Source organism: Pelobates fuscus, chromosome 8 (assembly GCF_036172605.1).
Source record: "Pelobates fuscus isolate aPelFus1 chromosome 8, aPelFus1.pri, whole genome shotgun sequence".
Lineage (NCBI taxonomy): Eukaryota > Metazoa > Chordata > Amphibia > Anura > Pelobatidae > Pelobates > Pelobates fuscus.
In genome coordinates this window covers 23,585,816-23,605,070 of record NC_086324.1, presented here as the reverse complement: position 1 = coordinate 23,605,070, position 19,255 = coordinate 23,585,816, and the positions used below count along the sequence as shown (strand labels likewise).

The window sequence follows — 19,255 nt, the reverse complement described above, 5'->3', positions numbered from 1 at the left end:
TTTTATAAAGATAGAATGTGAACAACATAAGGAATAGATATATAGATAAAGATCAATGCTGCATTGTGCTTGGACTTCCCAAACACACTCTACTGCCAGACTTATTTCCTTTACTATGTGAGACTACAACTTACTGGAGTTTACAGCCATATTATAGATTGGTCTGGTATTGCTGGAGTCATATGGCACATATGGGGTGAAGCTACAGGTCCGCAACAGCAGGGGTCTTGAGAAGAAAGACAATAAGAAGGAAATTAATTGAAAATAATTAAATATGACCCTTAACACTTTGCATCCTCTTTGATGTTCCCTGTTGAATATTTTAGGTTTTTTTCATTATGCTGAAGTGGATATCGTGAAATATTCATGTTGTGACCAAATAGTAATGGCAAAATTAAAAGGAAGTATGTTGAGTAGCATGTTTTAGAAAGGCAAAGACCAGTCTCAGGTCTGGAAGTTCTCTAAATTTCTTAGTGTAGGTAGTGCTACCAACAATGATTAATGGCCAGAAATAATGTCCTATACAGTTTTACATGGGACATTTAATGTTTAATATTTAGTATATTTATAATAAAGTATTTGAGCTAAGCATGTAAGTTTCTTAAGATCTTTTCAAATCAAATGTGTGCATGCCTATATTATGATGCCATTGATTTCAAAAAGGGACACAGACCCATTATGTTAAAATAACTGCAAGGGACACTATAATCAACCAGAACAACCTTAGCTTAATGAAGCAGTTTTGGTGTGTAGATCATGGCCTAAAATCTCACTGCTTAATTCTCTGCCATTTAGAAGTTAAATCACTTTGATTATGCAGCCCTAGTCACACATCCCTGCATTTGACTTACACAGCCTTCCTAAACACTTCCTGTCAAGAGAGATCTCATGTATAAACTTCCTTTATTGCACAGTCGGTTTAAATTAGGATTTCTTATCTCCTTCTCTGTTAATAGTCTTCTAGATCCTAAATGAGCCTCCTGTGTGATTAAAGTTCAATTTACAGAGCAGGAGATACACACTTCTAAAGTAAGTTAACATCTGTGTGAGTCACATTCAGGGCAGGTGTGGCTAGAGTTGCATTGACAAAACAAAAGTGATTTAACTCTCAAATGGCAGAGAATAGAGCAGTGTGACCTCAGAAGCATAATCCATACAACAAAAGGGCTTCATTAAGCCAAAATTGCTTTGGTGATAAAGGTGTCCCTTGAAAGTCTATTAGTTAATCTTGTTGCTTATTTTAATAGTTTCATTTAATTATGTAAATACCCTAGCAGCACAAGCAAAAATCTTAATATGTTTATATAGTCACTGAATAGAAATGTCTAAAAGCTGTCAAGTAGTTACATGATTGTCTGTTTGTCCATCTGCCTGCAGTATTAAGCTTACAAGGTATAAAATCAGGGTAAGAATGTGTTCTAGTTTTTCTTCTAAATAAATATTCAAATAGAAATGAGTTTGTGCTAGTGTAATAGCAATATAGAACACAGTAAAACAAAATAAAAACAGTTACTTGTGCACTATCCAAAACCGTGATCTATGTTAAAATACCAGAGGTTATTGTAACACTAAAATCACCATTACAGTGAAATTTAATTTGCCGATATCAAAGCAAGCTTCTTAGGAAAACCCAAACTTGCACATACTTTCAGCTTAAAGTGAAACTGCTGTGACATGTTCACTCTTACAAATTGTCCCCAAATACATTGAATACTATATATCATAAAGGAGATTGTTAATCTTCTGTAACATCCATCTCTGGCCTGTCCTTGTTCTCCCCACTATCTTCTTTCATTTAATCTACTTTGTGTTCCTCCCACTATCTTCATTCATTTGCCCTACTACGTGTTCCTCCCACAATCTTCTTTTGAGACACTTCCCACAGTAAGGTTATCCTCCTCCATGATGCTGATATGTTGGCTTCATTGCCAACATGTCTGCATTTGGACAGAGTGATGTTAGTCACTCTGTTCTTATACTCTATATCCAGCGCTAGCCGCGTTGGTCTAAGGAACTAGCAAATAAACCGCAGTGCATGCACTGTAGTTGCTATTTTGGAAAAGCCGAATAACCACCTGTGAGAGGGCTCTTCTGCTCTTCCTTGCCAGGCAATTCCTTGGCATACAAGTGTATTCTGAAGAGTTTATTAGCAGGTGGGAACAATACCTATTTTTAAATAGGTGTTTTGCCTAATATATAGAGTTGCCAGGAAATCTGCTAGCACAATGTATAGATTCAATTGTATTCTCTTGCAAAAGAACATACATTTTCTGTACCATGACAGGTACTCTTTAAGGGCAGAAACTCGAATGAGACAGAAGTGTCTATTCTTAAGAGACCGTACAAGCTAATTTACTCTATATAAAACACATGGTCCTGGGTGATAACACTGTAACATGATTTTGTAATGTAGCCAATACTGACTTTAAAATATAGTGAGTAATACGGATATGAATGATACTAACAGAGTGCAAAACTATGTGAGGTATTTTGTGTGAATGCCTGAGCAAATGTAAAGTGTTACATGTGTAAATTGGTGCATGATGGGATTTATGGTGGGCTGTGTGTATGATAAGTTTAAGTGTGTGGTGGATGTTTCTGTTTTTACCTGCATATGTGGTAGGAGTTGTTTGCAACTGTGTGGGGACAGCATATGTGTAAGTGTGAGGGATTGCGTGTTCTTTATATGAGTTGTGTAAGTGGTGTGTGTTGCATGTATTTAATTTAGCTTGTGTGTATGTGTGAGGTAGCTGCTTGTGTTATATATATGGTTGGATGTGGAGAGGCTCTCCCTGCCTATAAAATATTGTTTTTAAAAGTGCATTTTCATCCTTATCTCATAATTGCTTACCTTTTGGTCAAGGTGGAGGACATGACCCCTTGTGTTTCAGTGAATAGAATGTGTGGCTTACCTCTCTGGTGGAGGCAGATACATTTAGGTGTTCCTTCCTGTCCTGCATGCATGTGTATATATAAGAGCAATGGGTAGGTAACTCCGTGCTATGAAGACATATAAAGTGGTTCCGTACTAACAAGAGGTGAAAAATATTCTGCCAACTAAATTTATTTAAAATAAAGACATACATGCAGAAGGGAAAGCAAAAACACTAGATGCATTTTGTGCCCAACAGCTTTTGATTGTGAGTTCATTAAGTGTTGATTAAATGACACTAAGCACAACACATGCCTAGTATTTTTTGTTGGTCCTTTGTTGATCTATATGCAGCTGTTATATAGATTTGGTTTTGGTAGTTGGTTGGCAGAATATTTTTCATCTCTTGAAGATCTTTTGTAAGTGCAATACCTATCGCTGAGTCTTTGCAGTTTGGGATTAATGAGTCCCTCCTGGTTAGCAGCACCAGTCCCAAGTGATGAGACCAAAATGGACTGCACAGTGTTGAAGGCAATTTAATCTTGGATGGCCCTTAATATCTACAAACTGAATGCTATTCACTGAGGTCTTACTAATACTCACAATGATCTGCACCGCTGGATGAGCAGACTACAGACTCCTTCATTGCAGTAAGGGGCACTTGGCTAGTTAGGAAGATTTTTTTTATCATAAATGCTGTCTGTTAAATCAGTAGTATTATTTAGAAAAGAAGTGAACTAGAAATATATAATTTCAATAAAATTGGCAAAATAACAGGAAATTCTTGTTCTAAAAAGGGTAATAATATCTTACAGATTCATAAAAGGAAATGTTATTGCTTCTCGTATTATTAGTATTAACTATATCAAAACTAAACTATTGTTTCTTAATGAAACTGTCATTTGTAAAAATGGAAATTCAGCTTTCAATGTGCACTAATGGGGCAAGCACAGTATTTACTGTAAAAGAAATTATAGCCACTAACAGCCATATTGAACACATTAAGCTTGTAATTTTGTAATGTATATTCTTCAGAATGGTTACAGTTCTTACAAACATCCTTTAGTGGGATATGTGATTACTTTAAGTTTATTCGTTCTTTATTGTGATATTTTCGCATTCTAAAACTCATATTTTTTCATTTATGCTATTTATTTTGAACTTGACAAAATGATTACAAAAAATGCATACTCGTCTAGAACAATTTATATCCCGCTACATTATTGTGTGAACAATGAACAAATAAATTTTAAAAACTAGAATTTTGTAAATGTTTTTCAGGTTTAGATGCCTTTGAATATCGGCATGGTACACGCTTCTGTTTTGTCTTTTATTTCATGTGATATTTATGCATTTGGCATTATTATTATTATTATTATTTGTAACCAGTTTCCTTTTAGATGCCATTGGGGCTTTTATATCGTTTGACTGTTAGTAATTAAATCAGGAATAAATGACCTGAAATCACTCACTTGAACAATTAAATTGGCTCAGTTACATAAGTCTGTGACAATGCCAGGGTTTGATGAATAGCCAAACCGTTATTGTTAGAACTGCACGTGGGCCTTTTTCTAGCCCATATGACTTGAACCAACCTGGCCGTATAAATCAATTTGCAACCAATTTACTTTGAGTGAGTAGTGGACTTGGAGATTTATTTAGTTCGTTTTTTTTCCCCAAAAAATAGTTTTTTGGTACAATTTGGCCTAGTGATGAGTTTTATATGTCATTTCATATTTCTGAAAACAGACACATTAAACGGGAGTAGTTATTACCTTAATCATATAGTCTTGAGCAAAAATAATACATATTTATAATTTGGCAACTATTTAGTTAGTGTGTACTGATGATCCAGAAGGGCTTTTTACATACATAAGTAATTTTAGTAAATTATTTTTCCAATTTTTGAATTGGCAATATCACCATGTAAACAAGACAGAACATGCAGAATTATATACAGAATTATGTTGTGTTCTAGAATGCTTGTTGTTATATTATGGAGCACATTACTTTATTCTGTACAATATATTTGACTATGAGTATAGAATGTACAACCTGAGTTTTTGAGAATCCTCCCACATACCTTAAGATACCAAGGGTTTATTCACAAGTGTGAGAATTCAAATTGAATTTCAATTTTAAGGTCAAAATAGCTTTGCTTTCGGTTATCTGCTGTTACCCTTAAATTTGAGATTTACTTTGAAATATCACTTTAGTAAATGATGATGTTTTAGAATCTTAACAGTCAGACTATAACTCTGAAAGTCCACCGGTTTATTGAACACCCTATTCACAGTGAGATCCTAAATATCTCCCTATACAACATGGGACCCTGAGAATCTAATCCTATAAACTGTAAGCTCGTTTGAGTAGGGTCCTCTTTAACCTATCGTTCTTGTAAGTTTTCTTATAATTGTCCTATTTATTGTTAAATCCCCCATATTATAATATTGTTAAGCGCTACTTAATCTGTTGACGCTACATAAATGGCAATAAAAATAATAATAATAATAATAATAATCATTCAGACTGAGACACTGAGAGCTTGGTTGTTCACCCTATAACCAAGAGAACGGATAAAAATGCAGGGACACAAGTTCAAGCCTGGAACTTCTCATTTCAATTGTCGCTTTTACTCCAGATGGAATAAATTGTAAGCCATGTAGCAGTAAATAATCACCTTCACGCAAATCTGGATCTGTCTGGTTAACCTGCAAACGGCTGATGCTAAATGAAGCAAGAGTTAGCAAGAGAAAATCACACACAGGTAATGTGTGGAAAGAGATTGTTTTACTTGACATAATTACCTTCTAAATTAAGCATATTGTCCTTCACTAAATGGATTATTTCCGGTGAGATTAAAAACCACTGTCAGAGGCATGTTACATTTATAAAGCAATATTGTATGCACCACAGAGCGGAGAATCCAAATAAAAATGCATAAACAATGAAAATGAAAACTGTTCAGATTTAATCTAAACTACTTTGTAGCAAAGGTGATTGACTCTGGGAAATATAATCACCACTTATTATGCTTAGGGTTATGTAACCCTTTCACCGCAATTGTCTAAATAAAACATAACAAGAATAATGTGCATTACATTTGTGGAAAGCACGGATGCTCAAAGGGATACCCCACTGCCCAAACACACAAAAAAATAATGAATAAATAAAAAGCACTGTTTAGTAGATATGCCACAATGAAAACATGCAGGTATTTAATATGCATTTTTTAATTGGGGATACATCTAAAAAACAGCTTACAAACGCTGCAGATCTCTTGTCTGAAGCCTACTAAACCCGTCCAGACCTTTTGTGGCGGTCCAATCACATACTTTACAACACAGCTTAATGAGACGTCTTTGCAAGGCTCTGTGCAATTGCTGCCTCCTGAGTTTAGCTCTACTGAGCTAAACTACCAGGAAGTAACAAGACCAGTTGTCTGATTGACAGCCATAGGATGTAACAAGGTCCATTTATAAACGTGTCAATATATATTGAAATCTGAATTTTTTTTGTAAAATGAAAAAAGAGGACACCATCAGAGCTGAAGTGCTTCAGGGGTCTGGAGTGTTCCTTTAACTAGCAAATAAATTAGAACAAAAACAACCGCTATGTTGATAGGTATCTCTGGACAGGTTTGCATATAAAATGATGCATATTTACAAAAAAATGTTTTGTTTTCATTTCTATGTTAATCCTTTTCAGACATTTTGCAGGGAAGTACAGATGTATTAAAATATAAGAGGTTACATAAAACCCTCTCTAACAGATTAATTAAAAACTATGCATGGAACGTTGTATGAAGTCTGCTGGTATTGTTGGTAGTTGAAGTATGCCCATATGTAGGTATTTTGCCATATAATGTAATAGTGCCCTAACTGCAAACATTGAAATATTGATATGCCCTGATGTATGCCTTGAACTCCTGATTACACAGTTGCTATTGATGCAAAAATGTACTTTGTGTCTCTGAAGATTCTATGAATTGTGGTAAAGGGAAGAGGGTGAATTAGTTTAAAATCTCTGTATGAGACAGAGCACAAGAGAGTGAGTAAACAACAGAGGGAGACTGTAGGAGAGACAAAAGTAAGATTTTTTTGTATTACTATTATTTTTTATTTAAATGTTCATGAGTTACTACTGAGTAAAGGGCTAAAGCTCTCACATTAAAATAATGAAATAAAAATAATTTAAATAAAATAATAAAAATAAAACATATTGTGACACCATTGACTAGTCTCCTATTGTACCTGATATGCTTGAAAAAAAAAAATTGTGAATAAACATAAACAGTCAATATTTCAAATTATAACACTCAGCACAATACCGTATAGAAAGTATACAGATATTACTAAAATACTAATTATGGGTGGTCATTTTGGTTAAATTTATATATGGCTTAATAAACCAAGTTCAAATCTCAGGTCAAATTAACTTAATTTTAAAATAGTCTCCAAGAGACAAAGTATGGTTTTGTCGTACATTTTAAAAGCTGGTGGGATACTTACCTAGATTTGTTTTACACACACACACACACACACACACACACAAAACAACACAAAAATGTTAATTGATTAAAAACCAAATTGCAAAATTTAGTCAAAATGTTAGTTTGTAAAAAATTCTGCTTTGGTCACATTTTGTCTATTTTAGCCTCAATTAACTACAATTTGTTGTTTAGTAAATATATTACTCAGAATGAAATTACTAAAAACCATAGACACAAATAAAAAACAAATTTGACGTGTAGATTTTTTTTTGCCAATTAAGCCGTTTTGACCTACCAAGTTTACTTCGAGACATTACCATACAATCCACAAGATGGCAGCAGTATGTTATAAGAACGCCTGGACCATACTGTGTTGCTAAATATTGATACTAGTACACTTTAACCTTTTTAAAATGTATTGAAGGAAGTGCACTTTTATTATTAACTATAAACTGTAAGTAAAAACATAAACAGATAAGTATATTTTGTAAATAGATCACTTTCTTTAATTCTTGACAGGCTTGATATTTATTTGGCTCTGATAATCTCCAATGCTGTCGTCCTTGAAAAAATTGCTTCATATGCACATTAAGCATTAGCTACAGTTGTGCTCTATTTCTGAAACAAAGAGAACATGCCTGTGGCTCAAAATAAATATTTTTATTTCAGATGGACAAACAACATCTGCGGTTTCTGAGAAGCCTCACTGTCACTGTCAGAAGCTAAATGATTCGTAAAATTTCACAAAAGGCACGTGTGCTTACATGCATGTACAGATACACATGTCTACTCCTTAATGCTCTGATAAAGTTTTATAGGTCATATAGAAAAATAAATAAACTTTACTTGAATAAAATGTATGTGGATTAATGAGAATTTAGGCTTAATTATCTGCAGGTAGTTAACCTAAAATGTCTTGGAAATACAGGCTCAGATACTCTATTAGTGAATTAGACTTCTGTGATAACTTCTGTGATACATCATGTAATGCCAAACAGAGATGGAGCAAGCGGTTTTAATACAAATTAAATTTTGAAAGTAAAACATTGTAAAAAAAAAAAATAGGCCTTTTCTACCCAGTTCTTTTTGTTTAACCCCTTAAGGACCAAACTTCTGGAATAAAAGGGAGTCATGACATGTCACACATGTCATGTGTCCTTAAGGGGTTAAAATAAGTAGCATTTGTAATAAAATGGGTTTTACATAAAGATTGAGAATAAATGTTGCAATGACCACATACTTTAAGAAGAGTTATATCACATAGAATTATATCACATAACATTGCAACTTGCTATTTATATAATCCCATTTTGTCTAGAATGCCACATCCTTCCTTGACTGCTATACTGCAGCTATAAAGTTTGACCTGCAGAAAGTGTTGTAGAGTGTAGGGGATCAGTTGGACTGTCATTTACATATCCCCTGTAGATATGAAAGGGATAGAATCGGGTTGTGGAAGAGAAATGGATTTATCTGCATGGTGAAAAAGAGCAGTGAAACAACAGGGTGAGTAAGTAAGGTTTTATGGGCTGAATTTTGTGTTGTTTTCAAGTACACACATTGTTAGAAGGGACGGGTTTAAATAAAATGTGTAATTTCTTTTTAAATTAGGAAAACCACAATTATCAGTGATTTACTGCAATGTTCCTTCAACTCTCCACAAAGTGCAATCACCTATTAACAGTGTGGTGAATGAAACAAATCAAATATGGTTCAATGCATCTCTATGAGGTGATTCTGATCGGCCAGTGGGCATTTGGCCCCACCCCTGGCCCTCCTCCATATACGATCTAACCTTTATCTAATACAGAAAAATAATCAAAGTCAGTGAATTATTATTTTAGGTCTTCACATATCTCAAAATGAATGATACATTTTCAATCAAATGTTTGATTGGTCCAAAACCCTATTGATATTTACGCACAGTACCTTCATTTCTTAAATGTTTGGGGAAACCAGTTCTTCGGGTAGACATAAGTATCAAGTGTTTAAAAATCAGAATTGATTTGAATTTTTTTTTTTAAATTCGACCTGATGAATTTTGTAGATGTGGTGATTTAGCTAGTCTGAATATTATCCATGCAAACTTTTCAGAAAAAATTATTTGGATGAGCCAAAAGGGAATAAAAATAGACCAATCAATGCACTGGAACATATAAATATTATGTATATCTTGCAGTACCCGGATAGTTACATTTTCCCACCATGGGGTTTCACAGATCAAGTGTGAAGTATTAACTAATAGATGGGACAAATAAGTAATATTTCTAATATGTGTTCCATCAATCATCTTTTTTCCCATTCCCATTTTTTTGCCACAAACAAACTGTATAATTTGTTCCATGATACACCCATATGGTGCTTTGGAGTTACAGAATTCACAGGACACGCTGATCGTTTAAAATTCGGATGAATTGCAATTAAAGCTTTGTCTCAAACTGAATGACAACTATATATTATTTCCACATCTTTTTGTCTTTCAAGCCCCTGAATGTACCACAAAGGTTCTATTTCAGTGTTGGATTTTAATCTAATAAAAAATCATTGAAACATTTACAATTTTATTACACAAAACATAAAGTTTTACCTTTGCTAAGATGAAGGGCTACTTGGTATTACTTGCCATATCAAACTGATCCTATTCTGTAGATCTGAACCACTGATAAGTATCCTCTATATCACATTATAAAGAGATACAGAAGAGTTGGACGTATGTTTGAGCCTCTTATAGGTCTGGGTGGACTTGGGATTCAATTAGGCACCAAGAATACAAGGTTTCTGTATTTAATCAATGCCTTGAACAATCACGTCTTCCACCTACATAACATTTCAGGTATGTAAATGCAGACTAACTCATTATTATCATTTCCAAACACATTCATTTAAAATGTTCAAAATCCATAATAGGCATTAACAGTTTCCATTACTTTAACTGCATCTTTACAGAACTAAAACCTGTTAGTACATTACTCTATGGAGTATATTTTAGACAACGGGTCTGATAAAATGGTATATCATTAGTAACACTGAGGATTAATTCACTAAAATGCTATTCACTGGGACCAAGTAAACATGTAACAGTTTAGAAAGAATATGTCAAACCTTAAAGGAACACTATAGTCACCAGAACAACTACAGCTTAATGTAGGTGTTCTGGTGAGTATAATCAGTCCCTGTAGTCGTTTTACTGCCTTTTACATTGCGGCCAAGGGACACCACCAGTAGCCACTCCTCTGATGGCCACTGAAGGTACTGATGTTCAGTGTCTCCACACTCTGCATGGAGACGCTGAACTTTTCCAATAGAGATAGATACATACATAGAGATACATTGGTTCAATGTATTTCTATGAGGAGATGCTGATCGGCCAGTGGGCATTTGGCACCACCCCTGGCCCTCCTTCTTGGCAGTCTCAGCCAATCCAATGCTTTCCTAAGAAAAAGCATTGGATTGGCTGAGATCATCAGTTCCGATTATGTCAGCCAAGGAGGCAGATCAGGAACGGAGCCAAATGCTGGTGCTGGAATTAAGGTGAGTTTTCACCCTTTTTAAAAGGGGCAAGGGGAGGGTCAGGGGGCTAGATAGTGATTTTAACACTATAGGGTCAGGGATACATGTTTGTGTTCCTGGCCCTATAGTATTCCTTTAAAAGAAGATGTAATTTATGGTTATATTCTTCTAGAGTCTGCAGAGTCGAAGACGCCAGATGCCAGTCATGTCATAATTCATTGACTGAGAGTGTCAACTGACCACTTTCAGCCAATGAATGATACACTGCACATGAAAATCTGCACAGTATTGTCATAGGCCAGCCCGGAACTCTTATTGCAGGTTGGCTAATGATGCTCCAAGTACTCTGCTGGAGATGGAGTTACACATTCAACAGCAAAGGGGTTTAACTTTGTTTGTGCAGTGTTTCACATTAAACCACTACACATACAAACTCCAGGCACCATGACCACTTCAAATCAATGAAGTGATCATGGTGCTTAGAGAACCCAATAAGGAAACTGGGATGCATGCGGTTATATGTAATCCATTTGTAATCGGATGAGAAGTGTAATGAAATTCATGGGTCAAATGGAAAAAAGACAGAGGAGAAATGGAGCAGGAGAGGGAGAATTTAAAAATCTATCAATTGTGATGTTTTTTCCCATAGAGGTTTCTCTATCTTTGTTAGTGGTCACAGACTAACTATGTGGTCTCAGAAATACTCTCAATGGCATTCTCTCTAAGCAATTCTGTGAGCAATACTATAATACCATAAAGCTACTTTGTTTATTTGGAGTGTTGGGCTTCCCTTCCTGAAGCCATGTAAACAAGATGCGATGCTTCCATTTTTATAGAAATGAATACATTGCAACTATAAGGTTCCAGGGTCCAAAAGTTTTAATAGTAAGTAAAACATATTTTATATATATATATTTATAAACTGTTAAAATAAGCTATATTAGAAAAGTAATCCATTATGTGTATTAACAGTATATTGAGTATATTGTGAAATATTTTCCATAATTTAAAATACACAGATTTAAAAATAAATGTGTCTGTTATACAACATATTATAAAAATACAGTAACTTAAAAAAACTCTAAAAAAATAAATAATAAAGAATGTTCTATTGTGTCAATTAATTTGATGTGCCACATTTAACAGACACAAAAACAACAAATATTTCCCTTCAAGTTATAAGTTCATTATGCCAAGATCATTTGTTAGAGGACCTTGAGCACTTTCTAACTGGAGGCTGAATAAACAATAAGGTCATGAAAAACACAAGAATCTTCCCCAGTAACCTGTCAAAATATTGAATCCAGAAGGGCAAACAGCTGAGACATAACAGAGGAAGCAAAATGCAATAACTTAGTCTTACTTTATGACATAGGGTTCCACGAAGATATACTGAATATAGAAAAATTCTTCTCAAAGTCGTTTATAGATTAGCGTGGAACTCTGGGATCTATTGACTGTGCAATGATTTGTGGGGAGATGATGTGCACAATTTAGGCTCAAATATGAGAGTTTGGAAAAACGACATTTAGTTAGATTTGTTTATTTGCATTGGCCTATATTTTGAGTTTTGACTTTCAATTTACCATGACTTGCGGATTAGTGAATAGACCCTTTCATTAACCCTAGATGCGTTCAATATATTTTCCAATAGAGAAAAAGGAAGAATGATCACATGCTGCCATCAATTTTTTTTTAAGAGAAACAGATTTATTCTTTTGCTAATGTTAGTCATTAGTCTTTTTCTATTTGTTTTCTATTGTTTTGATTGTATTGTAGGTATAAAAATGAGGTCAGGTTGAATTTCAGGAATTTGCACAGTCGTACCTATTACTTTTTGCAATGACAGGTAGCTTTGTAAAAAAAAATTTTATTATTTAAAACAAAAGGCAATGCAAGAAAGTGATCTTGAAAATATTTTTTTATCATCAGTACTCAAATTATTGTTTATATTTTGATACATCTGGCATGCAGGACATTTTTTGGTCATAAATTACTTTACACAGAAGTGCTCGTATGTTTATATGTGTTTTTTTTTTTTTCTGCAACCTTTATTTACTTTTCTTGGGAATTTTTTTTTTTCGTTTGTTCCGATGAAATGTTTATGTGGCTAACCATGCGGAATCGTCTCATCGTTGGTTCAGAGCATGTGTTTAGTAATCCTCCCTGGCTCCCAAAGGGTTAAATTTGCACAGACGGCGGACACAAGCACAATTCACTTAGACTACGTGGACCATGTCACAATTCACCAAGTGTATTGTTAGGTAGCCCATGGAGAGGTGACAGGATAACTACACCATAAGAATAACAATGTTGCAGTACCAGCTGTTGACTGACAAGAGACCTTCTCCTTAACACAGTTTTATTTGTTATTACCTCCATTTCCGTGTAAATGACAGTTAGGATTATTTAAGATTATTTTGTAATCCTTTTAATCCTCTATGCTTTAAATTTCAGCCTAAACACCAAAGTGCACTTAGCAGAAATGTTTAAAGTATGTGATATAAACATTAAATCTTTTCCCTTTCGCTACCTAACATGATGAAAACGCCTAACCTTATTTGACAACGAAAAAAAGTCTCATAATCGCTTTTTAAAGAAAATGAATTGTGCAGTTTGTCTATTATTCATTCTATGTTATTCTGCACTTCTGTACCTTATTTTTTTTTGTTTGTTTTTTCGTATGCGCTAATTTAACAGAATATAATAGGCAATATGTTCTCTGTATTATTAAACCAAATCTGTACGACATATTACATTAGAATTGAAAAGCACCTGCATTCTGTCTCATTATACTCTCATAATTAATATCGCTCCTCTAATATAATGGATTTTAAATGTAAACATAGCTAACAGGTATAATTTTGTTTCTCTGATTCCTCTTATCCAAATCATTCAGTGGTCATTTTCCATATATAATCAATAATTCATGGTCTTAAATTGAAAACCCAGGCTAATTTCAACTACGAATTTTTACTGACATTTATAAGAGAACACATCAGCAAGGCTAATTATTGCCTCGTTTCACTCTATGGCCTTTCATTACTTTGTAGGTAATGAAACAAAAAAAATATTACAATGGTTTATTATGATATTATTGAGCTAGAAGCCAGCTTGACTATAAATAAGTTACAGGGAAATATTAATTCTCGTAGCCCGATTCTATAGAGTAGTTTTATTTAGAGTACTGCACTGCGTGTTCTCAGAGTGTTACCTAAAGATAACAAACATGAATAGTTCTACATATATAACAACACATTTTAATTCATTTTCTGTATACAACTTATGGTCAACCTTGCTACCAGTGATGCTGGTAAACTACATTACCCATGGTGCATAGTCAACTCCTACATTGTCAGCTATGAGTTGTCCTTACAACGTATTGCATTTAATTCACTGAAAAGGGGAATAAATAAAAGATTGTGATTGGCTGGAACAACTCGGCCAATCCCATAAACTTAACAAGGGCTTTGCATACATTCATGATGGTTTATCTGCAAGCATCTACAGTAGCCAAAAAGATTATGAGTACACCTCTGTGCCTGAAAACTCTTATGACGTGAAAGTACAGTGTGACGTTCACTCCTGTTCTCCTCTATGTGAGAATCACAATTTTAAATGGCACTAAAATGTTACAGTGTTGTTTTGATTGCAGGTCCATTATAGCGGTTCTAAAATGGTGTTCACTCTATTGAAGCTAACATTCTAGATAAATTCTATTATAATATATTGGATAGCACTCTGAATCTATCAGTTTACAAAACTGTTTGACGGTTTTAAACATAAAGAACGTTATGCCAACATGGCAATTGTAGCTTGTTAAAAAGCTTTTCAATTACGGTAGTTTATCATTCATCAATAGCGGACGTATAGTAACATTAGAATTTTACCTGAAACACATTTTTTCGGCTGGATTTCTCTTTAGCCCATTCAATCTTAGCTCCAGATAAATCTATCCATTCAGATTTAATGCCCGATTTCTGTAAACAACACACATAATCTTATTATTTTCACTAATCACAGCTAATTGCAATTACATATACATTTCCATAAACTTACAAGACAATCTACAACTAGACAGTTTCAGAAACATTATAAAAGAATAGGAAAAAAAAGTTGCCACATGCCAAAAATAGTAAAAAAAAAAAAAAAAAGGTAAAATGTCCTCCTTTCGAATATTTGTAAAAAAAAAAAAAAAGCTGATACATTTTCGAGAATGCAGCTTCCTACAAATGTATAGGGTTCTCTCTGTTATCCTATTTTTTTCAGTCTATCTCTGTGTGTGCTCTGAGATTGCTTCTATTATAACAATAACTTTAAATAAAACGGAGCTTGCATCCTTTGTGCAAAGCAAACAGTGGAAATATTTAATAAGGAAATCAAGTATCGAAAATAATTTGAATGGAAAAAAATGAAAAAAATATTTGACCTGCCTTTTAAGATTGGTTTTGGAGAATGCATATTAGTTAGAATGCTCTTACTGGCAATACTGCTATTTATTTACTCATTGAGGTTTTTTTTTTTTATATCTGTTACTGCTAACTGGATAAAAATATTAACATTGGTCAAAAATGCACTACATTAACCACATCAATTTAAATGTAATGTGGGCACAAATTCTATTTATGAAAAGAATTATGTCAATAGTTCTGACGATTGTATTTAGCAATAGCCTTCTGCCTTTCTGATTTATAACGATAACTAATACATTGCGTTCTACCTCATGCAAGTTTGATTGCATGAAATAAGATTATTAAAATACACGGATTTGAAAAAGATTTATGTAAGTTTTAGAAACCATCTCTTTTTTTTCTGCCCTCGTCCTCAGATGACACTGTCGGGCATTAATTTAGGTCGGTCAATGATGAATTACTGTACATCGTCTGACGGAGTTACTTATTACACATTGAACTGTATTTGCTAAATTGAGGAGAAGGCCATTGTAATGGAATTTGCTAAATTAAGGTCACAATAAGCCATTTGAAAACCTTACTATATTCCAAAATCTGGGATGTTACTGCGTGATTAGCGCTTGGCATGAACTAACGTTTTCTCCTTGTGGGAATTTTTAAAACATTAAAATATTGCTGTAAGGAGCTAGTAAAAGAACCCCCAGCCAATTTGCTGTTTTCAAAGAGAGCCTTGTATTTTTAAGCATGTGAGTTTGGTTTAATATATACTTATTTATGTATTTATTTATTTATTTATTTATTTATTTATTCATTAATCAGATGACTTGTATTTTTCTTTGACTGGATGTCTGACAAGTAACATTTTACTCCTTTTGGGTGGGAGTTTTTATCCATTTGCACAAAAATTTCAGCAGGCCCCAATCCTTTCCAGTTCAACAGTTATAAAACATTTGTAAAAAATTAATGTCAGCCTGGTTACTGTGAAATGTATGATGCTAGAAGTGACCTAGTCATGTAAAAAAAAACATCTGCTGCTTCCTGTTTTTGACACTAGAGACAAATGCATTATAAATTGAAGTGACTTCCGGTAAAATAAAATGCAGCAAACTATTTCATACAAAAACACAGAGTTCTTATTTTTTTTTAATAAACACACGTACAATAAAACTAGCTTTTGAGGGAGTGAGCTTTTATGGTGATACTATGATAGACACATACACACTGACTCATACAGACTGAGCACTCATGTAGAAAAATAATCACACAGTGGTTTATTCATTAAAGAGAGGCACCAAAAACTATTTTAGCTTAATGAAGCAGTTTTGGTGTATAGATTATGCCATTGCAGTCTCACTGCTCAATTCTCTGTCATTTGGGGGTTAAATAACTTTGTTTATGCAGCCCTAGCCACACCTCCCTGCATGTGACTTGCACAGCCTTCTAAAACACTTCCTGTGAAGAGAAATCTAATACTTAAACTTCCTTTATTGCACATTCTGTTTAATTTAGATTTGTTTTTTTATCTTCTGCTCTGTTAATAGCCTACTAATCCCTGCAGGGGCCTCTTATGATTGATTAAAAATCAATATACCGAGCATGAGACAAAAAACTTCTAAAGAAAGTCAACATCTGATTGAATATAAAAAAAAATCAATTTGAACTGCACACCAATTTAAAGGGACTCTATAGGCACCAACACAACTTTAGTTAAATGAAACATTTTGGTGTATAGATCTTGCCCCTGCAGTCTCACTGCTCAATTCTGCCATTTAGGAGTGAAATCACTTTTGTTTCTGTTTATTCAGCCCTAACCACACCTCCGCTGGCTATGACTCACAGAAACTGCATGAAAGATGGTTTCATTTCAGATGTTAAATAGCTTTAGAAGTTTGTATATCCTGCTCTGTAGGGTTTAGGAGGCTACTAACAGAGCAGATGATAAAACAAATCTGAATTAAACAGAATGTGCAATAAAATAAGTTTAAACATTAGGTGGTGTTAAAGAAGGCTGTGCAAATCACATGCAGGGGTGTGTGCCTAGGGCTGCATAAGGAAAGTGATTTTACCCCTAAATGTTGGAGAATTGAGCAGTGAGACTGCAAGGGCATGATCTACACACCAAAACTGTTTCATTAAGTTGTTTTTGTGCTGTAGTGTCCGTTTAAATGCTAAATTGGTGTGCAGTTTAAATTACACTGTGCATTTTAAGCTAAAATTGCCAGGCTGTATTTATCGTTAGATGAAGATTTTTTTTTCACATCCGCTGCATTTTGCATTCAGTTTTCAATTTTTTAAAGCCGAGATAGAGAGAGCACCCGTAGAAACACTTTCTCATCCGTTAGATGTGTCAATATGTCTATGACCTGATCTTCAGAATTGATACAAACTCACAATCTGATCAGGAAGATAATCGTTTTACATTTACAGTCTGGATGATATAGCACCTCTTCATCACCTATTATTGTCCCAAGAGCTAGGAATATAGATTGAGCCCCTTAAAGGCATAGCTTTCTTATTAGGAATGTTGTGTATTTATTTTTTAGGTAAACTAATTATAGATTTTGTTTCACATTTACAAATTATGAGCTTTAACGGATCAAACTATTAAGCATTTAATAAGAAAAATATTAACAGATGTCTAAATTTGTGGTTCCCAAACCTATATATTCTTGTTCATTAGGCTCCACGTTGTAATATATACTTTACATCTTAAGGCAAAAAGTGCAAAATTGTAATATATTTACAAACATATTTGTTGATTAATGCATCACTGCTGAACTGTCAAATCGATAGCTACCACCGTGGCTTCTGATGTTCGTTTGGATACTCTGTTAGCTTAATCAACACTGTGTCCTTTGTATTCACTGATATAAGTACACAACTTGGTGACAAACAGGAACTATCAGTTTCGCTCCCATTTCATTTTTAATGTTTCTTCTTTTTATTGAAGAGAAATGTGTTATGACAGATTCTCTTGGCAAGAACAACTAAAAAGTTCTTTGTCACCTGCCAAATGGGAAATTGCTTATTATAAGTGACTTCAGCCTGAAAATCACCTTCTAAGGCACTCATCACTTCAATAAGGTATGGCAGGTTTCATCCAGCCTTGGGTAGCCTTCACAAAAGGACTCTGTCAAATATGTCCCTGCGCTTGCCGCACTATCATGCTCTCATTGACTTGTTCTCCTTTTAATGCCATGCAGAGGTTTGTAAACTTTAACAGCATTATATCTAAGGCTATAAGTATACATTGCCAGTATTGTCTGAGCAACTTATCTGTCACATCTCTGAAAAGCAAGATCAATGGCCTCTCCTCAGGCAGAATGAAAAGAACAAAGCAAAATTTGCAGCTACTGCTTGCCCCAGAAATTACATTAGCTGGATTAGATAGAATCAAAAGAAATATTCTGCGAGGTTGGCTTTATATGGCTGGTGTCACATTACAGAAAAGATAAAACACCACTTTGCCGACTTTAAATGTTTTCACATTAACATTACTTTCTTTTTATAATTATGCCTTAAATGCATCGCTAACATGGAGACAGTAAGTTGAAAACTCTTCCCTTTTATCTGATTAAAGCTTTATTAGATGCGTAATAAATAATTGTTCCTTGTATAGCTCACTGCAATTATGTCATTATGTAGACTACTAGTTTCCAATACATTCATGTGTGCAGGATGGGTACCTACCGAATTTGATACAGATTCTTTGTGTTCTTTGTAGAACTCTAACTGATGGTCGGAAAGAACAACGTAAGATGTGGTCCAGTTTTTTCTAAACAAACAAAAACATACAATAATATTTGCATCTGTTAGATTGTTACAAAGAGAGAAAATAAAAAAAATCTAAAAAAAAAAGTGGAATTACTGCATTGGTTTATATGCTTAACCCCTTGACTTCTAAGCCATTTTAAAAATGTTAGTTTATATGAAACATAAAATGCCTAGTTAACACACAAATTTCAGATG

At 34.1% G+C, this 19,255-nt stretch overlaps 1 protein-coding gene across 1 annotated transcript in view; it reads right to left on the bottom strand.

Annotated features, from left to right (window-relative positions):
* The window catches only part of ARHGAP15 (Rho GTPase activating protein 15), a 473,358-nt gene that overhangs the window by 381,755 nt on the left and 72,348 nt on the right, over positions 1 to 19,255 (bottom strand). Inside the window, exons 6-7 of the mRNA XM_063429376.1 lie at positions 18,977 to 19,061; positions 14,765 to 14,854 (exon numbers count right to left, since the gene is read on the bottom strand). Coding sequence (XP_063285446.1) covers positions 14,765 to 14,854; positions 18,977 to 19,061 — 175 coding nt within the window. The remainder of the gene's footprint in view (positions 1 to 14,764; positions 14,855 to 18,976; positions 19,062 to 19,255) is intronic.